The sequence below is a fragment of the Pelodiscus sinensis genome, unplaced genomic scaffold (assembly GCF_049634645.1).
Source record: "Pelodiscus sinensis isolate JC-2024 unplaced genomic scaffold, ASM4963464v1 ctg37, whole genome shotgun sequence".
NCBI lineage: Eukaryota > Metazoa > Chordata > Testudines > Trionychidae > Pelodiscus > Pelodiscus sinensis.
The window spans coordinates 805,552-827,212 of record NW_027465869.1 but is presented as its reverse complement, the minus strand read 5'-3'; the positions used below and the strand labels follow the sequence as shown (position 1 = coordinate 827,212).

Sequence of the window (21,661 nt, the reverse complement as noted above, 5' to 3'; positions counted from 1 at the left end):
AGCAGTTGGGATGAGGAAGAAGACTATGGCGAGTTGAAGTACTATGTCTTGCTTCAGTTTAGGTTTCTTTTTCTATAGTTCAGTCTATAACAACAGCGATTGCAAGCGCTGCAACAGCAAGCAGTATATATACAAAAAGTTCATGATGGTTTCTCGGATCCACACCAGCTCTGGGAGGGATACATCCCACTGGAGCACTGTTCAGGGCCATTGCTTCAGTTTCCTGTAATAAAACAAAAAGTTCGCCGGTCTTGGATACAATCCAAGCCTCAGTAATGGTTATTGGTGTTAGCCCAGCGTCTGCAGTGGTCTAGACTCCTTTTCCCTTGTAGGAGTGCAGTACACGGGTTTGCATTTTTAAACTGGGGTGTTTGATTACCACAGTGTCTTCAGGTGCATATTTAGAATCTTTGAGTGGCACAGTGTGGCCAGGAGAGGTTCTCCCTGTAGGGAAAAATTCTTTACTGATCGGACTGCCCGTAGGGGTCTGCCGATTATTTAATCTTTGCATCACAGTATTTAATCTGTTTTCTTATTTGCCATCTGTGGGCTTTTGGGTCTTCATGGATTCTTTACTTCCCCACTCCCATGGGTAGGCACGGGGGAGATGGGGACTCACCACCATAAGGGCTGGGTGGTCAAAGCTATCCTATTCTTTAATACTGGCTTCCTAATTTAATTTAGTTCTATTAATTAACAATCTAATTAGTCTCTGGTCTAAATATCTGGTTAGGTCTAGTGAAGTGGATACAGAGCTGGACAAATCCTTCAAACTATTCAGGATCAGTCGGTTAGCTTGGCTGGTGTCTAGGCCTTTACAGGCACTGGATATTACTGCATTTACCAGCCTGGATTCTATACAATTTCTGGCCTATGACATAAGTGTTGCTGACAGAGTTTTCAGGCTTAAACAAATCTGCGATGGTATCTGCTAAGCCCTGTTGTTGCCTAATTAGGCACTTGCCAATTTGATTAGCCAGTCTAGCACACAGCTGGTCTATACCAGTGTGGAACATCACCAAGGTAAGGACCAGTGACAATTGTCCTGGTTTCTAGTATAGGGGTCTGTTCAGGGCATAATTCACAATTGGGAGGCTTTATTTTGTCTTCAAGGTCCTGGTTAATAATACGGCAAGTTAGCAATGGCCATTGTTTAACAAATGACAGCCATGCCTTAGGGGTTACCTTTGTTTGGGCTTTAAGTGGTAAGCCCTAGTGGGAGTCAGTAGGTCTAACTTCAGTTGCCTGATGTCAGTGTTTAGCTTCTTTCCTACAAAATTCTATACAAACTTTAACTTAGAGGACTGTGTATTCTTTGTCCTCATAGTGTTCATGTTGTTACAATAAACAAAATGATTGTGTGTGAATGAGGGGAGGCCCAAGGCCGTGTATTCTCATTACTATTAGCGTGTATGTAACTTGAAGGAGGTTACGTTGACTAGAGTCACTGTTTCTCTTATAGGACTAAGCATGGTTCACAGATATTTAACTGTTAACTTATGCAATTCTATAATTCTTGAGGCCTTTTAAGGCATCAGGCACCAGTGAGTAGCTGGGCAAGTAGCTGTTATTGCAATGGTGAGGTTACTAGTTTCCTCATTGTTGTGGGCATCTTTACTTAAATATGCTGATGTCCCACTTGCCTGTGTTGTTTCGTATAGATTTCTTATTATATCTTGCCAAACCACTTTATGGTTGGTGTACAAATTTACAGAAGCTAAATATTTCATTTGTGTAGCCATTAAAGCAAAACTAATTTGGTGGGGGAGAGGGCTGTTACCTTACTCCCAGTCTTTCTGTTCACGTGATGCACTCTTTGCTTCTTTCTAGTTTCTTCTTTATTCACCTGTGGAGACATTGTTAACATTCTCTTAGCTTAAACAATTACTAAACTATTATCTTTTCACAGAATTTTAAAGTTGCCAATTGACTAAGTTTAGAGTTGCCAATTGATTGGGCTTAATTATTAATTTTGTTGGTTTAAATTCATGCTTCTGCTTTACTCAAAGTATCTTTTCATTAAAACAATATCTTACACACAACAATATTTGCAATTCTTATTACAATTAAGACACACAAGACAAACTTGGACAGAACACAAACTTATTGTGTCATGACACAGAACCATGGTGTTTTGTTGTTGTTGTTTGTTGTTTTTCTTCAGCTGGCACCAGCGCTTTCTGATGATCTGAAAGACAAGAAAACATCTCTACCCGCATCGGGGTGGCCTATTATAACTTAAAATACTGCCTAAGATCTGTTAGGGGAACTTGTTACAGCTAGTTCCTTAACACTTCTATGGGCGAGTGAGCTACAACTTTCCGAGACCAAGGGCGCTTTATCGGTACTCATGACTTTCCACTCCCTCGAATTACCTCTGAGTTGCTAGCCTTCCTCAACAGTGGCATGCCTCAGTTTCCTTCTTGTACTACAGATCAGGCTTAATGTGTAAAGCTATAATGCTTTTCTTTAGCACAAGGTGTTGGTTGGCTAGTTACTGTTCCTGCAAGCAAAAAGCTTTTATTTTCTTGAAAAGAATCATATGTACAATGTTCCGGTCTCTGTTATGAAGGACAGTTGGTTTCACTCTTCTTCAGAGCAGAAAGGCAGTCTGCACCCACTTACAGCCTTGGATCTGAGAGCAAGCTAAAAGTGTTATCAACTCAGCTTTGAACATAGACACAGTGAAGTTTCAGAGTTTGAATTTCTTAAAACAATAACTTGGATTTCTTAGAGAGCAAATTTAACTTTAAAAGTTGAATGCCTAACACAAGCACTAACTAATTTGTGCATTGTCTGTTTGCAATTTTAAGCAAGAGGACATTGTCCAAAACAAAATAAAACTAGTTCATTTGAAACTCACAAAATAAAGTTACAATATTATAGAGCTCATTCTTTTATGCAGTTAACTAATTAAGTTTCAGTAGAATCCTTAATTTTCCTTTGGGCTATTCCCGGTGGCAACTCCTTTCCTTCCAATATGGGCTTAATGATTGGGAGAGGAGTGTGAAGTGTTATGGCTTGAGCTTGGGTTAGCTCCTCTGTTTCTCTTAGTGCTGTGTAGGCTGCCAGAAGCACTTTTCATAAAGCGTGTAATTTAACTGTGACCTCTGCCATAACTTCGAGCCAAACTGTATGGGGCGGCGGGGTACAGTTTCTCCTTCTTGCCATAAGGCATAGGACATCCCTGTGTTTCCCACAGTAAGGTACAAATGAAATGGGACCTATTAGGGTAAATTGAACCTATAGACTGATAAATGCGTATCTCGTTATCAGCTGTCTCTCAGAGCTTCTTCATGAGAGGGGGGGCTCATTCCCAGTGAGCATGCTTCTTTAGCAAATTATACGGGGAGTAGGTACAAATTAAGATTCCCCGTTTTTTCAGATCTTTAATTAGTTCACAGACCGGAGCCATAGCTTCGGCTGGAATGCTGTACTGTTTTATCTTGGTTACAGTGGAAGGCGGGAGAGCGGGGGTTTGAGCCAGCAACGTTCTAAAGCCAGAAAGCTCTAAAAGCTCATTTTTCTCCATTAATTACTTTCTCCTTCCCCTCTCTAGCCTCAGGAGGAGCTGTTCCTGAAGGTGCTCTATGTCTTTATTTAGGGTTCGCATCTGGGTATCCAGGTTCTGGCATTGCTCTAAGAGTTCGTATCTCTCTCTCTGCACCTTTATCAGCTCTGTTTCTAAGTTCCAGTAGCTAGAGCAGGCTGCTTGCCACACACCCTTTAACAGCCAGATGCAAGCGCTTTTCCATAACATCTCTTTATCCCACTTAGGGTTGCCCCATCCCTCTCGGGCAAACTCCTTTTCTATACAGCTAAAATCCATGTCAATCGTGACTGGCTTCATGCTGCTGTATTTGAACTAATAGCACAATCCTGCCGACTACGCCAATTCTGTCAGCCGACGGTCAGGGCAGTGTGTGTGTGTATGCTTCCGAGAAAAGGTTTAACGTCCGTGTCTTTACTGCTAGGACCGGGGTCCCATCGCAGAGGGTGGCCAGCAGGCCAACAGACGCCTTATTATATAGGAAGAGCTTATTACACCTTAGATTTTAACTGCTAGAACACAAAGTTCCTTTGCAGTGGGCAGCCTGGGAAAGGCTGGAAAGGTGCCCCAACGGATCTTGTCACCTGGGAGTGACACAGATCCAAACGCCCAAGCTCTCCCTATGTCTGTCCCTTTATGACCGGCTGAAGTTCTTTTAAATTGTGCTTGGTTCTGTTACAGCAACTGAAGGAGTCAGGTTAAAGCTTAAACAGTTACAGGTTTATTAAAAGACTTATAAAAGCATATGGTTACAATGGCTATTGCTCTATTTCTTAAATGCTAACAAATACAGATTTTAAAAATGGTTACAAAGAAAATAAAGATAGAAAATAGAAATAATGGTACCAAGTGACAGCTTAATCTTTAAAGAGCTCTAAGTCTATGTATATATATACTTAAACAAAGGACCACATCTAGGTACAATTTTTACCCCTTTCTGTGCCTCTCGACTCCAGCGTGTCAGGCCAGGGCCGGTCTCTCAATTCCTAGGAAAGACGAATACGAGGTGGGCGTCCCCTTGGAACCTCGGGAGATCAAACACCAAACCCGACCAGCAGATAGATGGTAGATTGACACTCAGAGAAAATGTGCTGCTGGACCCGTCTATATACTTCTGGGGGCCCGTATCCTCTTTCTTATCTTAAGATGCCAAATTGTACTGGTCCGGTTTGTGGCGCCAGTTCTTACAAGCAAGTTTCAAGTTAATTTACACTTGCAAGAGAGATAACTAAATTGTGAGTACTAGACATTTTTTTACTGGGCGAGAGATTCCTCCCCCTGCGGATGGATGTGTGTTCGTATCAATATGGGTTTGAGTCAAGGGCATTCCTTGGCAGCCTCTTGGTCAGCAATTGGCGTATCTCTGTTTACAGCCATTCACGGTCACACAGCCTGGGCCTTCTGCTCTGTGTGCCCTGTATGCTCCAGGCAAGCAAAAATGGATGTTACAAGGGGGGGGGGGGTTCTGTCTGGCTACAGCTGTTTATGGAATATCTAGACTAAAACTTTTGCCCACAATGGCAGTCTAGCATGTGTGTCACCACGGACAGAGTCTGGGAAGAATGGGGGCTTGGAAAGGATTAAAGCCTCTTCTGAAATGTCTCCAATTCCTTTTCTCCCCCTGCCAGGCTGCAGAACACCCATGTCTGACTCCAGCTCAGCCCCTGGCCTGCAGAGCCTGGGACAGGAAATGGCCGTGGCGGAGCCTGTGAGCTTCGAGGAGGTGGCTGTGTATTTCTCTGAGGAGGAATGGGCTCTCCTGGACCCGGGCCAGAGAGCCCTCTACTGGGATGTGATGCAGGAAAATTATGAGGCTGTGAGCTGGCTGAGTAAGGATTCCTGCCTCCTTGGGTAACAGCAGCTGGGTGGGCTCTGGAGCATCTGGGTTGGGTTTGGTTCAGGGTTATTCATTGCCTCTGCCCCCAATGTCAGGAGTATCTGCCATAATAATCCTGGCTGTTGTGTGAAAGACTGTCCCCTCTGTGCCCACTCCCAGGGAAAGCAGGTTCAGGGATGTAACAATGGTGTGCCTCTTCCCACACCTAAGGTCTCACTGCACTTCTGCCCCCCCATCTTGCCCATCTTGTGCCTTGACCAGAGGTGTGAATGGAAGGGCTCAGGCAGGTACAGCAGGTACTAGAGGTCTGGGTCTGGCTGCTGTTAGTGGCTGCAGGGTCCCCATGTGGCAGTGTGCTCAGCCACTGGAAGGAGGGTGTGGTTCCCAGAGTCCTTCCCTGCTTCTAGCTAATCTGTGACATCCTGTTCTTGCCAGTGGGAGGGGCTGGATACTGGGGCTGAGGGAGGGTGGATGAGGCAGTTCACGCTCTGTGAGTATTTTGTCCGAGGTTGCTCTGTAGTAGAGAAACGTGAGCAGAGCTCTCCTTGCATTTCAGGCACAGGCTGGGTTTCCTTTCAAAACTTCAGCTTTATTCTCTCTGGGGCTCACTTGCCTCTGTGTGCAGTAGAGATAAATCACGGCATCTGTGTTGTGTTTTTAGAGTGAAATATCTTTGGATAGGGACTTTTTCTTCCTGTGTGAATGTCTGGCTTTATCTTCAGGAGACCTGTGTTCAGTTCTCTGTTCATCACAATCTTCCTGTGTGACCTTGATCAAGTCTCTTAGACTCTCTGTGTGGTCATTTCTCTCTTTACTAGCTTTTATAGTGTGTCCCTGTTTCTCAGGGCTGGGAAGGATACCTACACTAAAGAGGGGTGATGCTTAGCTCCATATGAGCACTGCGATAACACAATGGGGTCCTGATTTACATCAGAGTTCCCAGGTGCTGCTGTGATTGATAATTTTGCTTCCCTCAGCAACTGCAGTGCCATTAGAATTGCTGCTAGCGCCACAGAGCGTTGATGTGGCTTATTCAGGGCGGCTCTTTCTGGAGCCTTGATGCCAGCGGCACTGGCAGAGCGTGCAGCTTATCCATGCAGCACACCACAGGGTTGCCGCTAAGAAAGACCTAAGCTCCATTCGGAGGCTAAGGCACTCGGCCAGGTTTATTGTGAAAGGAGCAGGGTGCTAGTGTCCCCTCTCCTCAGGCACAGGTATAGTGAGACTTGTCCCAACCCAATAATGGTACCAGCTCAGTCAGCAGGTAGAACACTGCCCCTCAGCCAGTATCAACATGCCCCTCCTGTGGTTTTGCCCCTCCTCTCACATTGACACAAACAAAATGCATGTTGCGTTCCATGTGTTGCTACCCCCTTTGGCCTTCTGCCTGTTTGTTTGAAAAAAACATCCATATCCATTATCCCCTCATCCTGTTCATGTGCACAAGGGTCAGTGAGCTATTTGTTAGGACTGTGTGTTTGCAGTTACTGCAGAGAGCGTTGAGTTGATTGCCCTCCTCCTGCTCAGGAATGGGATTTCTTGGTTAGTTGGTACCCAGTGCTCCACCATTCTGCCAAAGCCTGGCTTGTTTTAGTTACAAAATAATGGACATAAACAAGATAATCATAGTCATCAGATCAGAATTTTCCCATTGACTCGGCACACAGCATGCTTTGCACAAGCTTTCTTGCGATTGTGTAACAGTGGTAGCACAATGATCTCCATGGTCACATCACAGGTGGCTCTTCCAAACACTAAATGCAGGTCCAAGAAGGGGTGGAGGCAAAGCTCAGGGGAAGGCGCTTACAAGGTGCAAATGTGGTAGATTCTGTGCCTCCCAAATCAAAGGCCAGGCTCGCCGGAAGAGGCAGACTGGGAAACCACACAAAGTCTTCTGCTGGCAAAGTAGAACCAAGGCTACAGACGAGGAGATGAGTAACAGCCCCAAGCATCAGAGAAGCAGCACGACCCAGCTTCACCCTGGCTGGTCGCTGGAGAAGCCTAGCGCCACACTGGGCAGCCGTGGGAATGGCAGCTGTTGTGGGCAGCTAGCAGGGCCCACCCAGACACAGGTAGTCGGGGTTAGGAGCATAGGCAGGGCCTGAAGCAGCCTGCCAAGGATTCACTTAGCTGCTTCGACAACCTCCTCTGCCTCCTTCTGGCCCAAGTAGAACATCTGAGCCAAAGAGCAGGGGGAGCCCAGTCCACCAGCCAGGAGCTTTGTGGACAGAGCCTTGGGAAGCAAGAGCTAGTCCTTCCTCTCCAAGTCCTAGTGACCTGGCATGTGGTCACTACAGTCTGAGCCCTGTCTGGGGGCCTTGGTGTCAGACCTGCCAGCCCTCCCTAGAGCTCCCCTTCTGAGCAGTGTGTTCCTGTCCTGCCTAGAGATACTGGGGATGGGGGGGATGGAATGGGCTTTGAGGGGGACTGAGTTGTACCCTAGAGAGTGCAGCAGAGTGCTCAGCTCCCCCGGGGAAAGAGCTGGGCCATTCTCAAGGTGGGGGGGGTGCACCTTTACTGCAGGTGTGTGTGTCCTGGGCTCTTGTATCAGCCAGATCCCATTCTCTGCAAGGTGGGGAAAGGAGCCTCTCTGGATGGGTGACTCCGATCCTGACTCTGGAAGCAGTAATGGCAGAGACCTTAATGAACAAGATTAGCACTTGATTAATTGCTCTCCAAACAGGATTTCCACTCTCTGAAGCTCATGTGATCTCCTGGGTGGAGGGAGAGGAGGAGTTGCAGGTCCCAGATCACCAGAGCTGTAAGGAAGGGGAGATCATCAGTGGCACCTACACAGGTGAGCAATCAGTTAAATTGCCTCAGAAACCAGCTTATAGCAGGTGTATCTTGTGTGTTTTCATGTAGTCTATCTCACTTTTCAGTCTGTCTTCAACTTGAGCCAGAGTGTGGTGGGTGGGGAGAGGCTGGGATCTCTCCTCTGTGGAAGAGTTGTGAAGGGGGCTAAGCTCATGATAATTCAGTCATTATTTTAGCGTGTCCCCTTTTCCTTTCCTCTTTCAGAGTTTTCTTTCAGCTCATCATAGACAATTACTCCAATCTGGATTATTTATCTATCACAACAGGTGATGGGATGCTGACTGAGAACCATGATCTTGTTCAGCAGGACGGATCGGAGCAAGTGTCTCCATGTGAGATGTTACTGGGAAGACCTGAAGGGCATGTTTCCCACATACATGAGCAGGGAGAGACTTGCGAGAGTCAGCATAGCCCAGAAAGGCAGCATGGAAACCATCCAGGAGAGGGACAGGGTAAATACAGTCACAGAAGCAGAGGGGAGAAAAGTAACACGGAAACTGTTCAACAGAAAATCTCCCATCAACAGTCACCCTGCATTTGTAGTGATTGTGAAACTCTTATTGAACATCAAAGAGCCCGTATGAGAGAGAAGCCCTTGAAGTGCTCTCACTCTGGGAAAAGCCTCAGTCAGCACTCTCACTTTACGAAACATCAGAAAATACATACAAGAGAGACACCCCATAACTACTCTGTGGGAAAAGCTTCAGTAGAAGCGATCACCTTGTAAGACATAGGAGGACCCACACAGAAGACAAACCTTTCAATTGCTCTGACTGTGGGAAAAGCTTTCTGAGCAGCTCACACCTTGTTACACATAGGAGAGCCCATACAGGGGAGAAACCCTTCAACTGCTCTGACTGCGGGAAAAGCTTCCGTCAGATTTCACACCTTATTAACCATAGGAGGACCCACTCAGGAGACAGACCTTTCCATTGCTCTGACTGTGGGAAAAGCTTCAGTCGCAGCTCATACCTTGTTAACCATAGGAGGACCCACACAGGAGACAAACCTTTCCATTGCTCTGACTGTGGGAAAAGCTTCAGTCGCAGCTCATACCTTGTTAGACATAGAAGAACCCACACAGGAGAGAAATCATTCAGCTGCTCTGACTGTGGGAAAAGCTTCAATCAGAGGTCGCACCTTGTTAGACATAGGAGGACCCACACAGGAGAGAAACCTTTCCATTGCTCTGACTGCCAGAAAAGCTATAGTACAAGTTCAGAGTTTGTTATCCATAGGAGGACCCACACGGGAGAAACCTTTCAATTGCTCTGACTGTGGGAAAAGCTTCAGGAAGAACTCAAACCTTGTTAGACATAGGAGAACCCACACAGGAGAGAAACCTTTCAATTGCTCTGACTGTGGGAAAAGCTTTATGGAGAGATCAGACCTTGTTAAACATAGGAGAACTCACACAGGAGAGAAACCTTTCAATTGCTTTGACTGCGGGCGACGCTTCAGTCAGAAGTCAGTGCTTGGTAGACATAGAAGAACCCACATAGGAGAGAAACCCTTTACCTGCTCTGACTGTGGGAAAAGCTCCAGTAGAAGCTCACACCTAGTTATACATAGGAGAACCCACACATGAGAGAGACCCTTCACCTGCTCTGACTGCAGGGAAAGATTTAGTTGGTGCTCCAGCCCTACTAACCATCAGATAAAACATACAAGAGAATCACCTCATAACAGCTCTGATTGCAGAAAAGGCTTCAAACACAGGTCTAACTTTAACATAAAAACAGCCATACTGGGTCAGACCAAAGGTCCACCTAGCCTAGTATCCTTTTTTTCGACAGTGGCCAGTACCAGGTGCCCCAGAGGGGGTAGACCAAAGATCATAATGAGGCAATTTGTCTCCTAGCCTTTGACAAACAGAGGCCAGGGGCACCATTCCTTACCCCCTGCATTAGAGTAATTGGCTACTGCCAATGTGTATTGGCAAGATTTTGCGCAAATACTCTTTTACATGAGTTTTTACATTAGTGTATTTGAGCAAGAGAACGTCTACACTGGCATGTGCCTTTGTGTAAAAGATGTGCCATTTTAGCCATGGGGCTTCTTGCGCAAGAAATTCATGTTGCCTGTCCACACTGGCCTTTTGTGCAAGAAAAGTTTCGGAAAGCTGATTGGTGTGGAGATGCATGTGAATCGGAGGGAGACTTCTCTTAGAGGAGAATCCATTGATAGAGACTCTCTAAGTTGTAGTCAGAGAGAGAAGAGAGGAGAGGGCAAACCATGGGCCAGAGTAGACAAATAACCACATACAAAAGAATTCAGTGCATCAGGGAAGGGCAAACAAATATGCAGTGGCAAATTTTTAAAGTGCTTGTACACAAATGCTAGGAGTCTGACTAATAAGATGGGTGAACTAGAGTACCTCGTATTAAAGGAGGAGATTGACATAATAGGCATCACTGAAACCTGGTGGAATGAGGAAAATCTGTGGGACACAATCATACTGGGATATAAAATATGTAGAAAGGATAGAGCAGTCCAGGTGGGTGGCGGAGTGGCAATATATGTGAAAGATAATGTAGAATCAAATGAAATAAAAATATTAAGTGAATCAACATGTTGAATAGAATCGCTATGGATAGTAATTCTATGCTCCAATAATAAGAAATTAGCAGTAGGGATATATTACCGACCAATTGACCAGGACAGCGATACTGACATTGAAATGCTGAGGGAGATTAGAGAGGCTACCAAAATAAAGAACTCTATAATAATGGGAGATTTTAACTACCCCCATATTGACTGGATACATGTCACCTCAGGAAGAGAAGCAGAGAGAAAATTTCTCAATGGCTTAAATGACTGATTCTTGGAGCAGCTGGTGCAGGAACCCACAAGGGGAGAGGCAATTCACGATTTAGTCCTGAGTGGAGTGCAGGATCAGGTCCAGGAAATAACCGTTACAGGACCGCTTGGGAATAGTGACCATAATATAATAACATTCAACTTTCCTGTGGTGGGAAAAACACCTCAGCAGTCCAGCACCCCGACATTTAATTTCAAAATGGGGAATTACACAAAAATGAGGAGGTTAGTTAAACAGAAATTAAAAGGCACAGTGACTAGAGCCAAATCCCTGAAAGCTGCATGGAAACTTTTTAAAGACACCATAATAGAGGCCCAACTTAAATGTATACCCCAAATTAAAAAACATAGCAAGAGACCTAAAAAAGTGTCACCGTGGCTTAACCACCATGTAAAAGAAGCAGTGAGGGACAAAAAGGTATATTTTCAGAAGTGAAAGTTCAATCCTAGTGAGATAAATAGAAAGGAACATAAACACTATCAAATCAAGGGTAAAAATGTAATAAGAAAAGCAAAAAAAGATTTTGAGGAACAGCTAGCCAAAAACTCAAAAAGAAATAAAATGTTTTTTAAGTACATTGGAAGCAGGAAGCCTGCTATAAAACCTGTGGGTCCCCTAGATGATCGAGCTAAAAAAGGAGCAATCAAGGACGATAAAGCCATTGCAGAGAAACTAAATGATTTCTTTGCTTCAGTCTTCACGGCTGAGGACATTGGGGAGATTCCTGAATCTGCACCTTCCTTTGTGGGTGATGAATCAGAGGAACTGTCCCGGATTGAAGTGTCATTAGAGGAGGTTTTGGAACAAATAGAAAAATTTAATGTTAACAAATCTCCGGGACCGGATGGCATTCATCCAAGGGTTCTAAAAGAACTCAAATGGGAAATTGCTGAGCTATTATCTGTGGATACTAACTTATCCTTTAAATCGGCTTCCGTACCTAATGACTGGAAGGTAGCCAACGTGACACCAATATTTTAAAAAGGCTCTAGAGGCAATCCTGGCAATTACAAACCGGTAAGTCTAACTTCAGTACTGGGCAAATTAGTCGAAACAATAGTGAAGAATAAAATTGTGAAGCACGTACAAGAACATAATTTGTTGGACAAAAGTCAACATGGTTTCTGTAAAGGGAAATCCTGTCTTACTAATCTATTAGAGTTCTTTGAAGGGGTTAACAAACATGCAGACAAGGGGGATCCAGTAGATATAGTATACTTGGATTTTCAGAAAGCCTTTGACAAGGTCCCTCATCAAAGGCTCTTGTGTAAATTACATAGCCATGGGATAAGAGGGAAGGTCCTTTCTTGGATTGAGAACTGGTTAAAAGACAGGAAACAAAGGGTAGGAATAAATGGTAAATTTTCAGATTGGAGAGGGGTAACTAGTGGTGTCCCCTAAGGGTCAGTCCTGGGACCAGTCCTTTTCAACTTATTCATAAATGATCTGGAGAAAGGGGTAAGCAGTGAGGTAGTAAAGTTTGGAGATGATACAAAACTGTTTAGGATAGTCAAGACAGAAGCAGACTGTGAGGGACTCCAAGAAGATCTCACCAAACTGAGTGATTGGGCAACAAAAAGGCAAATGAAATTTAATGTGGATAAGTGTAAAGTAATGCACATCGGGAAAAATAACCCCAACTATACGTACAGTATGTTGGGGGCTAATTTGGTTACGACAAATCAGGAAAGAGATCTTGGAGTTATCGTGGACAGTTCTCTGAAAACTTCCATGCAGTGTGCAGCAGCGGGCAAAAAGGCAAATAGGATGCTAGGAATTATTAGGAACGGGATAGAAAATAAGACCCTGAATATCTTATTGTCCCTGTATAAAACTATGGGCCGCCCACATCTTGAATACTGTGTACAGATGTGGTCTCCTCACCTCAAAAAAGATATTTTGGCCTTGGAAAGGGTTCAGAAAAGGGCAACTAAAATGATTAGGGGTTTGGAACGGGTCCCATATGAGGAGAGGTTAAAGCGACTGGGACTTTTCAGTTTAGAAAAGAGGAGACTGAGGGGTGATATGATAGAGGTCTATAAAATCATGAGTGGTGTGGAGAGGGCAGACAAAGAAAAGTTATTTATTAGTTCCGTAAATAGCAGAACTAGAGGACACCAAATGAAATTAATGGGTAGCAGGTTTAAAACTAATAAAAGGAAGTTCTTCACACAGCGTGTTGTCAACCTGTGGAACTCCTTGCCAGAGGAGGCTGTGAAGGCTAGGACTATAATAGAGTTTAAAGAGAAGCTGGATAAATTCATGGAGGTTAGGTCCATAAAAGGCTATTAGCCAGGGGATAAAATGGTGTCCTTGGCCTCTGTTTGTCAGAGGCTGGAGAGGGATGGCAGGAGACAAATCGCTTGATCATTGTCTTCGGTCCACCCTCTCTGGGGCACCTGGTGCTGGCCACTGTTGGTAGACAGGATACTGGGCTAGATGGACCTTTGGTCTGACCCAGTATGGCCGTTCTTATGTTCTTATCTTAGCCAAACAGCCAAGAAACAAGGCTTTATGGCAAAAAATATGAAGACAGCTGTTGGTCCTTATCCCTGGGCCACACAGCGTGTCCAGCAGCCACTTCCCTGTCTCTCCCTTTGCTGCTCTTGAACCCAGCCCAAGAGCTGAGAATCTGTACTCACCCACCCAGAAACCTCTGGGACTCCTCTGCCACCCAATTCCTCACACCACAGAGAATACAGTGCTGCTACTACCCCAACATCACCACTCAGGGGGCTCGTCTACACTGGCCCCTTTTCCGGAAGGGGCATGTAAATTTCACCAGTCGTCGTAGGGAAATCCGCGGGGGATTTAAATATCCCCCGCGGCATTTAAATAAAAATGTCCGCCGCTTTTTTCCGGCTTTTAAAAAAGCCGGAAAAGAGCGTCTACACTGGCCCCGATCCTCCGGAAAAAGTGCCCTTTTCCGGAGGGTCTTATTCCTACTTCAAAGACCCAAAGGGTCTTCAAAGTAGGAATAAGACCCTCCGGAAAAGGGCACTTTTTCCGGAGGATCGGGGCCAGTGTAGACGCTCTTTTCCGGCTTTTTTAAAAGCCGGAAAAAAGCGGCGGACATTTTTATTTAAATGCCGCGGGGGATATTTAAATCCCCCGCGGATTTCCCTACGACGACTGGTGAAATTTACATGCCCCTTCCGGAAAAGGGGCCAGTGTAGACGTAGCCCTGATCTTTGCCAATCGGGCAAGAAGTTATGCTTTACCCAAACCACACGGGCACCCTTTTGCCTCCAGCATGTCATGGCAGACATGGACTTCCCTCACTAATTTTCACAGCCATGCTAAGCACAAGGATTGGTGGTATAGGGGTGCGCACAGTTGCCTTCCAAGCAGTTAACCTGGGTTTGATTCCCATCTAATATAATGTGGGGAGGTATATGTTGTCTCTCACTACTTTTCGTCCTTTCCGAGACATGGGAAGTGCTTGATCTTAGCCAAATGGCTGAGAAGCAACACTTTAAAGCAAGAAACACAAGGACAGCTCTTGGTACAGTTCCTGGGGCCATGCAGAGTGTCTGGCAGCCACTTCCCCTCCTCTCCCTTTGCTGCTCTTGAACTTATCTCAACAGCCAAGAAGCTGCACTCTCCCACCCAAAAACCTCTGCAACTACTCTTCCCCCACGTTCTTTGTGAACCCTCACTCACGGGTTTCTAGGTGGGAGCTTCTAGGAACTAGCATTCCCATCTGTAGGGTGGATCTGGGAGCCCCCAGCCTTTGGATCCATGTGAGACATGATCCCAGGGGAGCCATCTCTTGGAGCTTCTCTCTGTCCCATGGAGCTCAGGGCAGGAGGATACTGGGACGATGTCTGTACAGTGCCAACATGTGTAACACATGGCAACATTTCTCCTTCCTCTGCTGGAGAGGGAGCCAGATAGTTTCCATGAGGCCACATACAGATGGGGCAGGGTCTGGAGAGTTGAAGCAGCTGAATGGAAAAAAAGGGAGATCAGAGGATCAGATGCCAGCTGAGAAACTCATGTATGTAACAGAGTGATGGTCCTATGGCGTAAGGGGGCAGCAGTCAGGACTTTGAATCCTACAAGCTGAGTTCAAATCTCTGTGGGATCTGCTGGTGAGATGTTGGTTTGTTGGAAAACCTTGAGAACTGATCTTCTTGCCCCCTTTGCTTCAATTCCACTTTGTGCTTCTTGACTTTCACAATCTGAGGACTTTGGAGAAAGTGCTCCAGTGGTGCAATGGGTCAGTGTCCAGTACCTATAAAGTAATAGTCATAGAAAACAGGCTGAGCTTGTGAGTTCAAACTTCACCTAGAGCAGTGGTTTTCAGGCCCTACCAGGCTGTACCCTTCTAGTGAACCCTGTGGGAGTTGGGATTGCAGCTGAGAGACGGGGACTAGTCAAAACTCCCTCTCGCATATTATGGCCTCATCAGAGTGAATGCTGGGGTGGCCAGGATTCCAGGCAGACTGGTACAGAGAGGTTTGGACCCTTGACCCCTCTTGCTTCCAGAGTCTTGTTGCCCATCTTCTTCCCTGCCAGCAGCAGCGGCAGTCCCTTTCAGCCCCTCGGTCAGCTCAGCTGGGAAAGAGAGGCAAGAAAGGAGCCGAGAAGCCAGACAAGCTGAGGGAGGCAGGAAACTTCTGCTCTCTGCATCTCCCCTGGGTGAGGGTGTTCGGTTTAATTGTTCTACCTCATTAAAAAGAAATGTTACAACCGTGTTTAGGTTACGTTATGACGGAGCCACTAAATGGAGTCAGGGTCATCAGCATTTCATATCTACATCAGGTTATCGCCCCATTTCTCCCTCTGCTTGAGGGAGCCTGGCACAGCGGCAGATGCGTAAGAAAGGAGGGTGGATTTTTGAGGAGAGAAGACATAAAGGAGCATTTTAACTGCTCCCTTCCTCACTGGCCTCTGGGCTGGAACTCCAGCTTTATAAGTTAATTGTAAAGGTAAAGCAAGTATAAATCACTGTTTTAGAGTAGGATTGAACACAAAACCCCAGTACTTCACTTGAGTGTATTGCCCTTAAATACTGTCTGCCAAACAGCTGGGTGACTAGTAATAGCTCTGTGGTTTGCCAATGGGCATCCAGATCTCTCCCTTGTGGAATGGACGGAAACAGAAACCAAACACACAGCGGGTTTGAACTGGTTCCAGCTGAGGGCTGGGTTTGCCTGGTTTATATGCATTGGCGCAGGAACACATTAGGGGTTTGTGGTCATTTTAAGAATCCCTGTTTAATAGAAATCCAAAATGTGACACAAATGGAGATGCAAATGTTTAATTAAAAATAATCCACTATGTAAAGGGGCACTTGCTACACCCCCATAGCAACCATGCGTTTGCATCCAGTGTTGGGAACTGGGCCAGGAACAAGAGACTTTTGTGTAACACACATTTCATGCGGGATGGATCCTCACGGACCCCAGAGTGTGACTGGTTCTAACAAGGGAATTGTCCTGAAAGCAGCAGTCCTGAGAGATGAAGCAGCTGGCGGGAAGCCAGGAAAACAGAGGCCAGCCTGAGAACTAAGAGTACTAGCTGCCCAGGTCCAATGGTGTAAGGGGCAGCACTCAGGGCTCTGAATCCTGTAATCTGAGCTCAGATCTGAGTGGGACTTGCTGGGGTTGGGTTGGGTACTGTGAAATCTTGGTGCTTTGTCTTCCATGCACTGAGGTTTTAAAAACATGTTTTTTTTCCTCTTGCTGGGTGTCTGAGGCCCACTGGAGCACTGTTGCCAGACAAAGCGGGCGGGTGGGAGGGGTCTGATGATATTACAGTTGCAAGGCAGGTCACCCACCTGGCCCCTGAGCTTAGCCCATGCTGGAGGCAGCCAGACAGTGTGAGCAGGTCGGAGGGGGGGATTTGTGTATTTGGGGAAGGGCCCTGAGTCCTGGCTCCCAGCCATGTACCTTGGCACAAAAACCAATGGCCCCTGCACAAAGTGCATTGTGGGAATAAGAGTTGGGGCAGCAGGAAAGGGGCCGGTCCCTCAGCACCAAGGCGCAGGCAGGAGAAGATGGGAGTGAATCCTGCTACCTCTGGCCTGTAAAGGCAGCACTTCTCCAGTTAAGTTTATTGTGCTCCACCTGCAACCTTCCTTCAGTCAGTACTCCTGCCAGCAGCTTTTCACTCCAGCTTTGTGGGAGGTCAAGTAGGAAGGAGCCACTGGAGGATCATAGCCCCCTGGCCTGCTGTGTCTGTGGAAAGGGGGGAGAGGACAGGACACACACTTGTCACTGGGGAACAGGGTGCATGGATCCCACTCGTTCCTGCAGAAAATGAAACAGCTTGGACATTTTGCAGAGAACAGGCCAGAGCCCTGCTGGGAGACTCTGGGGCCCTTCTCCTCTCACTGGAGAGATGAAAATGAGGCTGTTCCTTGTGGGGAAAGAAGTGCGTGTGTCAGGAGTGGGGTTTGAGCTCGACCCTCCCCACAGACCAGAACCCCACATTATGAGCAAGAAAGAGCCTTGAGTCAGGCAGTTGAGACTATTTGGCTCCTGCTACACTGTGCTTGGCTATGAGAAGGCCACTTGCACACTTTTTGGCTAGCTCAGTGGCTAGAGCATGAGGCTCTTAATCTCAGGGTCATGGGTTCAAGCCCCATGCTGGTTGATGCCCTTCCTTAACTCACATTCTCAGACTATAAGCAATTCACCCTCAGCTTTCACCAGGGTTTTAGAAAGAAATAGTCTAGTCCTGGGGTCCAACTTCAGTAGAACCAAAGAGAGGAGAAGCTGCAGTTCCTATCCCCTGAGAAGGGAAGAGGATTTTCTTCTCCTCAGTTCTAGCCACATCAGCCCCAGCGAGGGGAAAAAATAACCCTCTGCCAGCTGATTGTCCCATCAGCTTCTGTAGTTTCACCTCCTTCCACAGCTGCTCCAGCTTTGAGCTACAAATCTCAAGGGACTGGTGAGGAAAGGAGGAGCTCGCAGCTCGGGTTAGTGGCTTCCATGAGAACAAGAGGTGGAGTGTTCACAAGGTGCATTCCCCTCCCCTGCAGAGCAGGGTGTTGGAAAGAGCTAGGAACAGAATAGTCAGCCAATTTCCACCAGCAAGATGTGCTTCTCTGGTGTAGTGGTTATCACTTTTGCCTAACATGCAAAAGATCCCTGATTCAAAGCCAGGCAGAAACACAGACTGGTGCCCAGGTAAGTGCAGATTCTGCTACCTGGCCCTCTCCCTGGGATAAGCCCAACTCTTATGTGATTGGGGGGGGGGGGGGGGGGGGAGACATCAGATGAGAATGCACTTTTGTGCCAGCCTAGGGAAGTAAGATGGTTAGGCCAGGAACCTGCTGGAGGCTTGTAGCTTCGCCTCCCCTGCCCTGGGAGGTTGGTGCATGGGGCTGGTTCCTCTTGCTGCCTTCCTTGTATGATTTGCCTAAGGAGGAAGCAAGGCAGAAATGGGGAGGAGGGGGGAAGCCAAGCTGAGGGGGGCAGGACAAAAGCTCAGCATTTCAGTGGGACTCAGTGGGGTGAGCAGAGCCCCCTCCCCTTTGTTCTGCCAAGTCCTGTGGGGTGGGGCTGGCTGCGGAGAGGCAGAGTCCTGTGTTTGTCTCTGGGCATCCCAGGGAGGCTCCTTGCAGCCCAGGAGGAGAAGAAGGGGTCCTGGGTGGAAGGAAAACAAGCAAAGCTGGTCCCAGTAGGCATGGTCCCGGGCTCCAGTCTGGCCAAGCTGAGTCACAGGTGTCTTGCGTAGATCCTGTGGTGTAAGGGGCAGCACTCAGGACTCTGAATCCTGCAATCTGAGGTCACATCTCAGGGGGACCTGATGAGGCTAGACTGGTTGCTACAAACCCCTCAAAATCCATCTTCTTTGGCTTCCTTTCCTGCAGGCTCCCTAGAGAGAAATTTGTGCCCTCTACTGTAAGTCTGAAAACACCTGCCCCCCTTGCAGCTCTGTCTCTTGTCTGGCAATCTGTGACGGGTGGGGGCACTAGAGATGCCCATGGCTGCAGACAGCAACAGAGTCTCCCAAGAGCAGAAGGCTGAAAATTCAGCATCAAACCTGCCCCCTGCTATAGGCCTGTAAGGTAACCACAATTCTGCAGTACAATTTCGGGGTACGGAGACCCCTGTAATAATAACTATCCTGTGGGTTAACAGTGCCCCCGATTTTGAAATGCAATGGGCTCACTATTCCAATGTCCCTGTGAATCTCATTCCATGAGGCATAAGGGACATTTCAGAATAGCAGGTTATTTTGATATTTAGTGCTGTGTAGACACTAAAACGTTTTTGAAAATAAGATCAAATGGACAACTTCTGTAGCTTGAGTCTCTGAGGCACACAAGAAACTGTCAAAAAGCACAGAACCCAGCAGGAGTTAACAAGGGACTTTGTCACAAAGCGGAAGGCATAAACAATTTGCCACATGTACCCGTTTCTTGCATATATTCAAAATTGTAAAATGGATAGTCTTCCCCCTATTCTGGAGACAGGACGTTACACATGTAAGACTCGTGGCCCTCTACGTTGTCTGTCTTTTGGTAACACTGGTGGTGGAAGGGAGTGGGGTTAGGAGCAAGGCCTAAGGGAGGGGTGGGGCATATGTCAAAACAATACGGTGATTAAACTTATCAAGGCATTTACTACTGATGCAGCACTGCCTGCAGGCTACCTTCTAGGCTCTGCAGGAACCCAATGCCCAGGGCTTCTTGGAGACCTTCCTCAGGTATGTTGGAGAGTGATTACAGGACCTGGACATTGTCCGCAGCACTGCAGGAAGCTACATGGCGCACACACACACAGCACTAGCCTAGTGCAGATTCAGGTTGGCACATTTTTGTTTCCACCCTAGAGCCTAAGGAGAGCCACAAAATCCACTAACTCTGGAACCCCAGGAAAGTAAATCTGGACTATGAGAAGCCCGGAATCTCAGCACTCCCTGTCTCTTCCCCTCACCCTGTGAATGCCAGAAGAGTGAGGTGTCTTAGTTGGGGGCCACATCATTGAGGGCTGGGGCTTTGGGGAGGAGTTTTTTGCTTCTCACTTGTGTGTTCGCCAACTGATTTTTCTGTGGGTTAGTGGCCCCCAATGCAAAAAAGGTTCTCCAACACTGCAATAAATAAAAACATTGATTTTCTTCGTATGTATTGGACATAAATATTTTACTTAATTTACAATAAAGTTTGATCAACTAACATGAGAAATTTAAAAGATTTAATCTCTTTAATAATTTACATTCAACTCTCCACATGCAGCCCTAGCAAAATGGCTTGACTAATTATGTAATTAACAGTGAGTTTCCATTAGCAACGATAGCCTACAGAAGGTTTAGAGAGGGCAGGGCTATGATGGGCTGAGCCGGGCAAGGCCTGGGCACTGCTGAGGGAATCCACTCAGGGCAAATTGCTCAAAACCAGGACTGCTGACAGCCCTTGACTGGAGACCTTTCCAAAACAGGCCACAAACCAGTCATACTGAGCACTTCATCTGCCAGTCCAGCCTGCAGGAAGCCTCATGAGCAAAACCCCTCAGATACCCCAGCTCTTCCTTTGCCACAATCAGCCCTGGGCTTACACACAGGTGCGGGGTTATAGAGCCCAATCTCTCCAACCCAGAACAGATCCACCTGGTTCCAAAGAACCAGCCATGAATTCCTGGTCAATTTATACTTTAGATCTTACCCACAAGATCACAGTGGACCAATCCTTTAGAATCTAAACATTTATTAATAAAAGAAAGAAAAGGTTGAGAGTAAGGTTGATAAGGAGAATACATTATGTACATCAATCAGTAAATACTTGATGCAGGATCTTAGCGGAGATGTTACAGACTGCTAGCATAAAAGTCTTTGGCGTACACCGTATGTCAGGATGAGGCAGCAATCCTTCCTGTGTCTCTGTCCTTAGCAAGGCTGCATCTGGGATAAGAAGCAAGACTGAAGACAAGATGGAGCCCCCCCCCATGGCATTTGATATTCATTTCTGGTATCTCCCAAGCTGGAGATAATCATATGGTCAAGTGACCTGTCTGTTTCATAAGCCAGCAGCTACTGGGGCATGCCTGCTTTGCAACTTTCCACATGTATTCCTCAGGTGTGTATTGGCCACCTGGAGAGCCATTGTCCTTGGAGCCATACTGACTAGCATAGTCACCCATTGGACATTCCTTCCTTATGACAGGCAATCCATACATAGCATCAGCAGAGCCCATAGTCATAACTCCCCATACAAACTCCAAACAAGTACAGGCAGTCCCCGGGTTACATACAAGATAGGGACTGTAGGTTTGTTCTTAAGTTGAATTTGTATGTAAGTCGGAACTGGTACTTATCGTAGGGGAAACTCTAGCCAAACATTTCTCCAGAGCTCAGTTTTATTCTCCCACACCTCACTTCCCTCAGTCCTTTATTCTCAAGCTGAGGTGTCTACTGAGAAAAGCCGCTCCGCGTCTCCCTGGTCAGCTGGGGGCAGGTGCTAGCTTCGCATCTCCCTGGTCTGCTGGGGGGAAGCAGCTAGTGTGAGGTTGCCTCACCCCATTTGTAAGTAGGGATCCGATGTCAGTCGGATCCATGTAACCCGGGGACTGCCTGTACACGAATACCATACATAGAATCAGCAAAATATCAACTTTTGTTTGACACCTCACATGGCCCACTTTGTACCAAATTTGGGGCAAACAGTTCACTGTGATCACACCAG

General features: G+C 46.7%; 2 protein-coding genes across 2 annotated transcripts in view; one reads left to right on the top strand and one right to left on the bottom strand.

The window, feature by feature from the left end:
* The window catches only part of LOC142824071 (uncharacterized), a 142,231-nt gene extending 128,428 nt beyond the window's left edge, over positions 1-13,803 (top strand). Inside the window, 5 exon segments of the mRNA XM_075915811.1 lie at positions 5,179-5,379; positions 8,071-8,184; positions 8,471-8,887; positions 8,890-9,457; positions 9,459-13,803. Of these exon segments, the coding sequence (XP_075771926.1) occupies positions 5,179-5,379; positions 8,071-8,184; positions 8,471-8,887; positions 8,890-9,457; positions 9,459-10,065 (1,907 nt within the window). The 3' untranslated portion in view covers positions 10,066-13,803.
* LOC142824070 (uncharacterized) overlaps positions 1-21,661 on the bottom strand; it is a 408,405-nt gene that overhangs the window by 142,652 nt on the left and 244,092 nt on the right. The gene's annotated exons all lie outside the window — the stretch shown is intronic.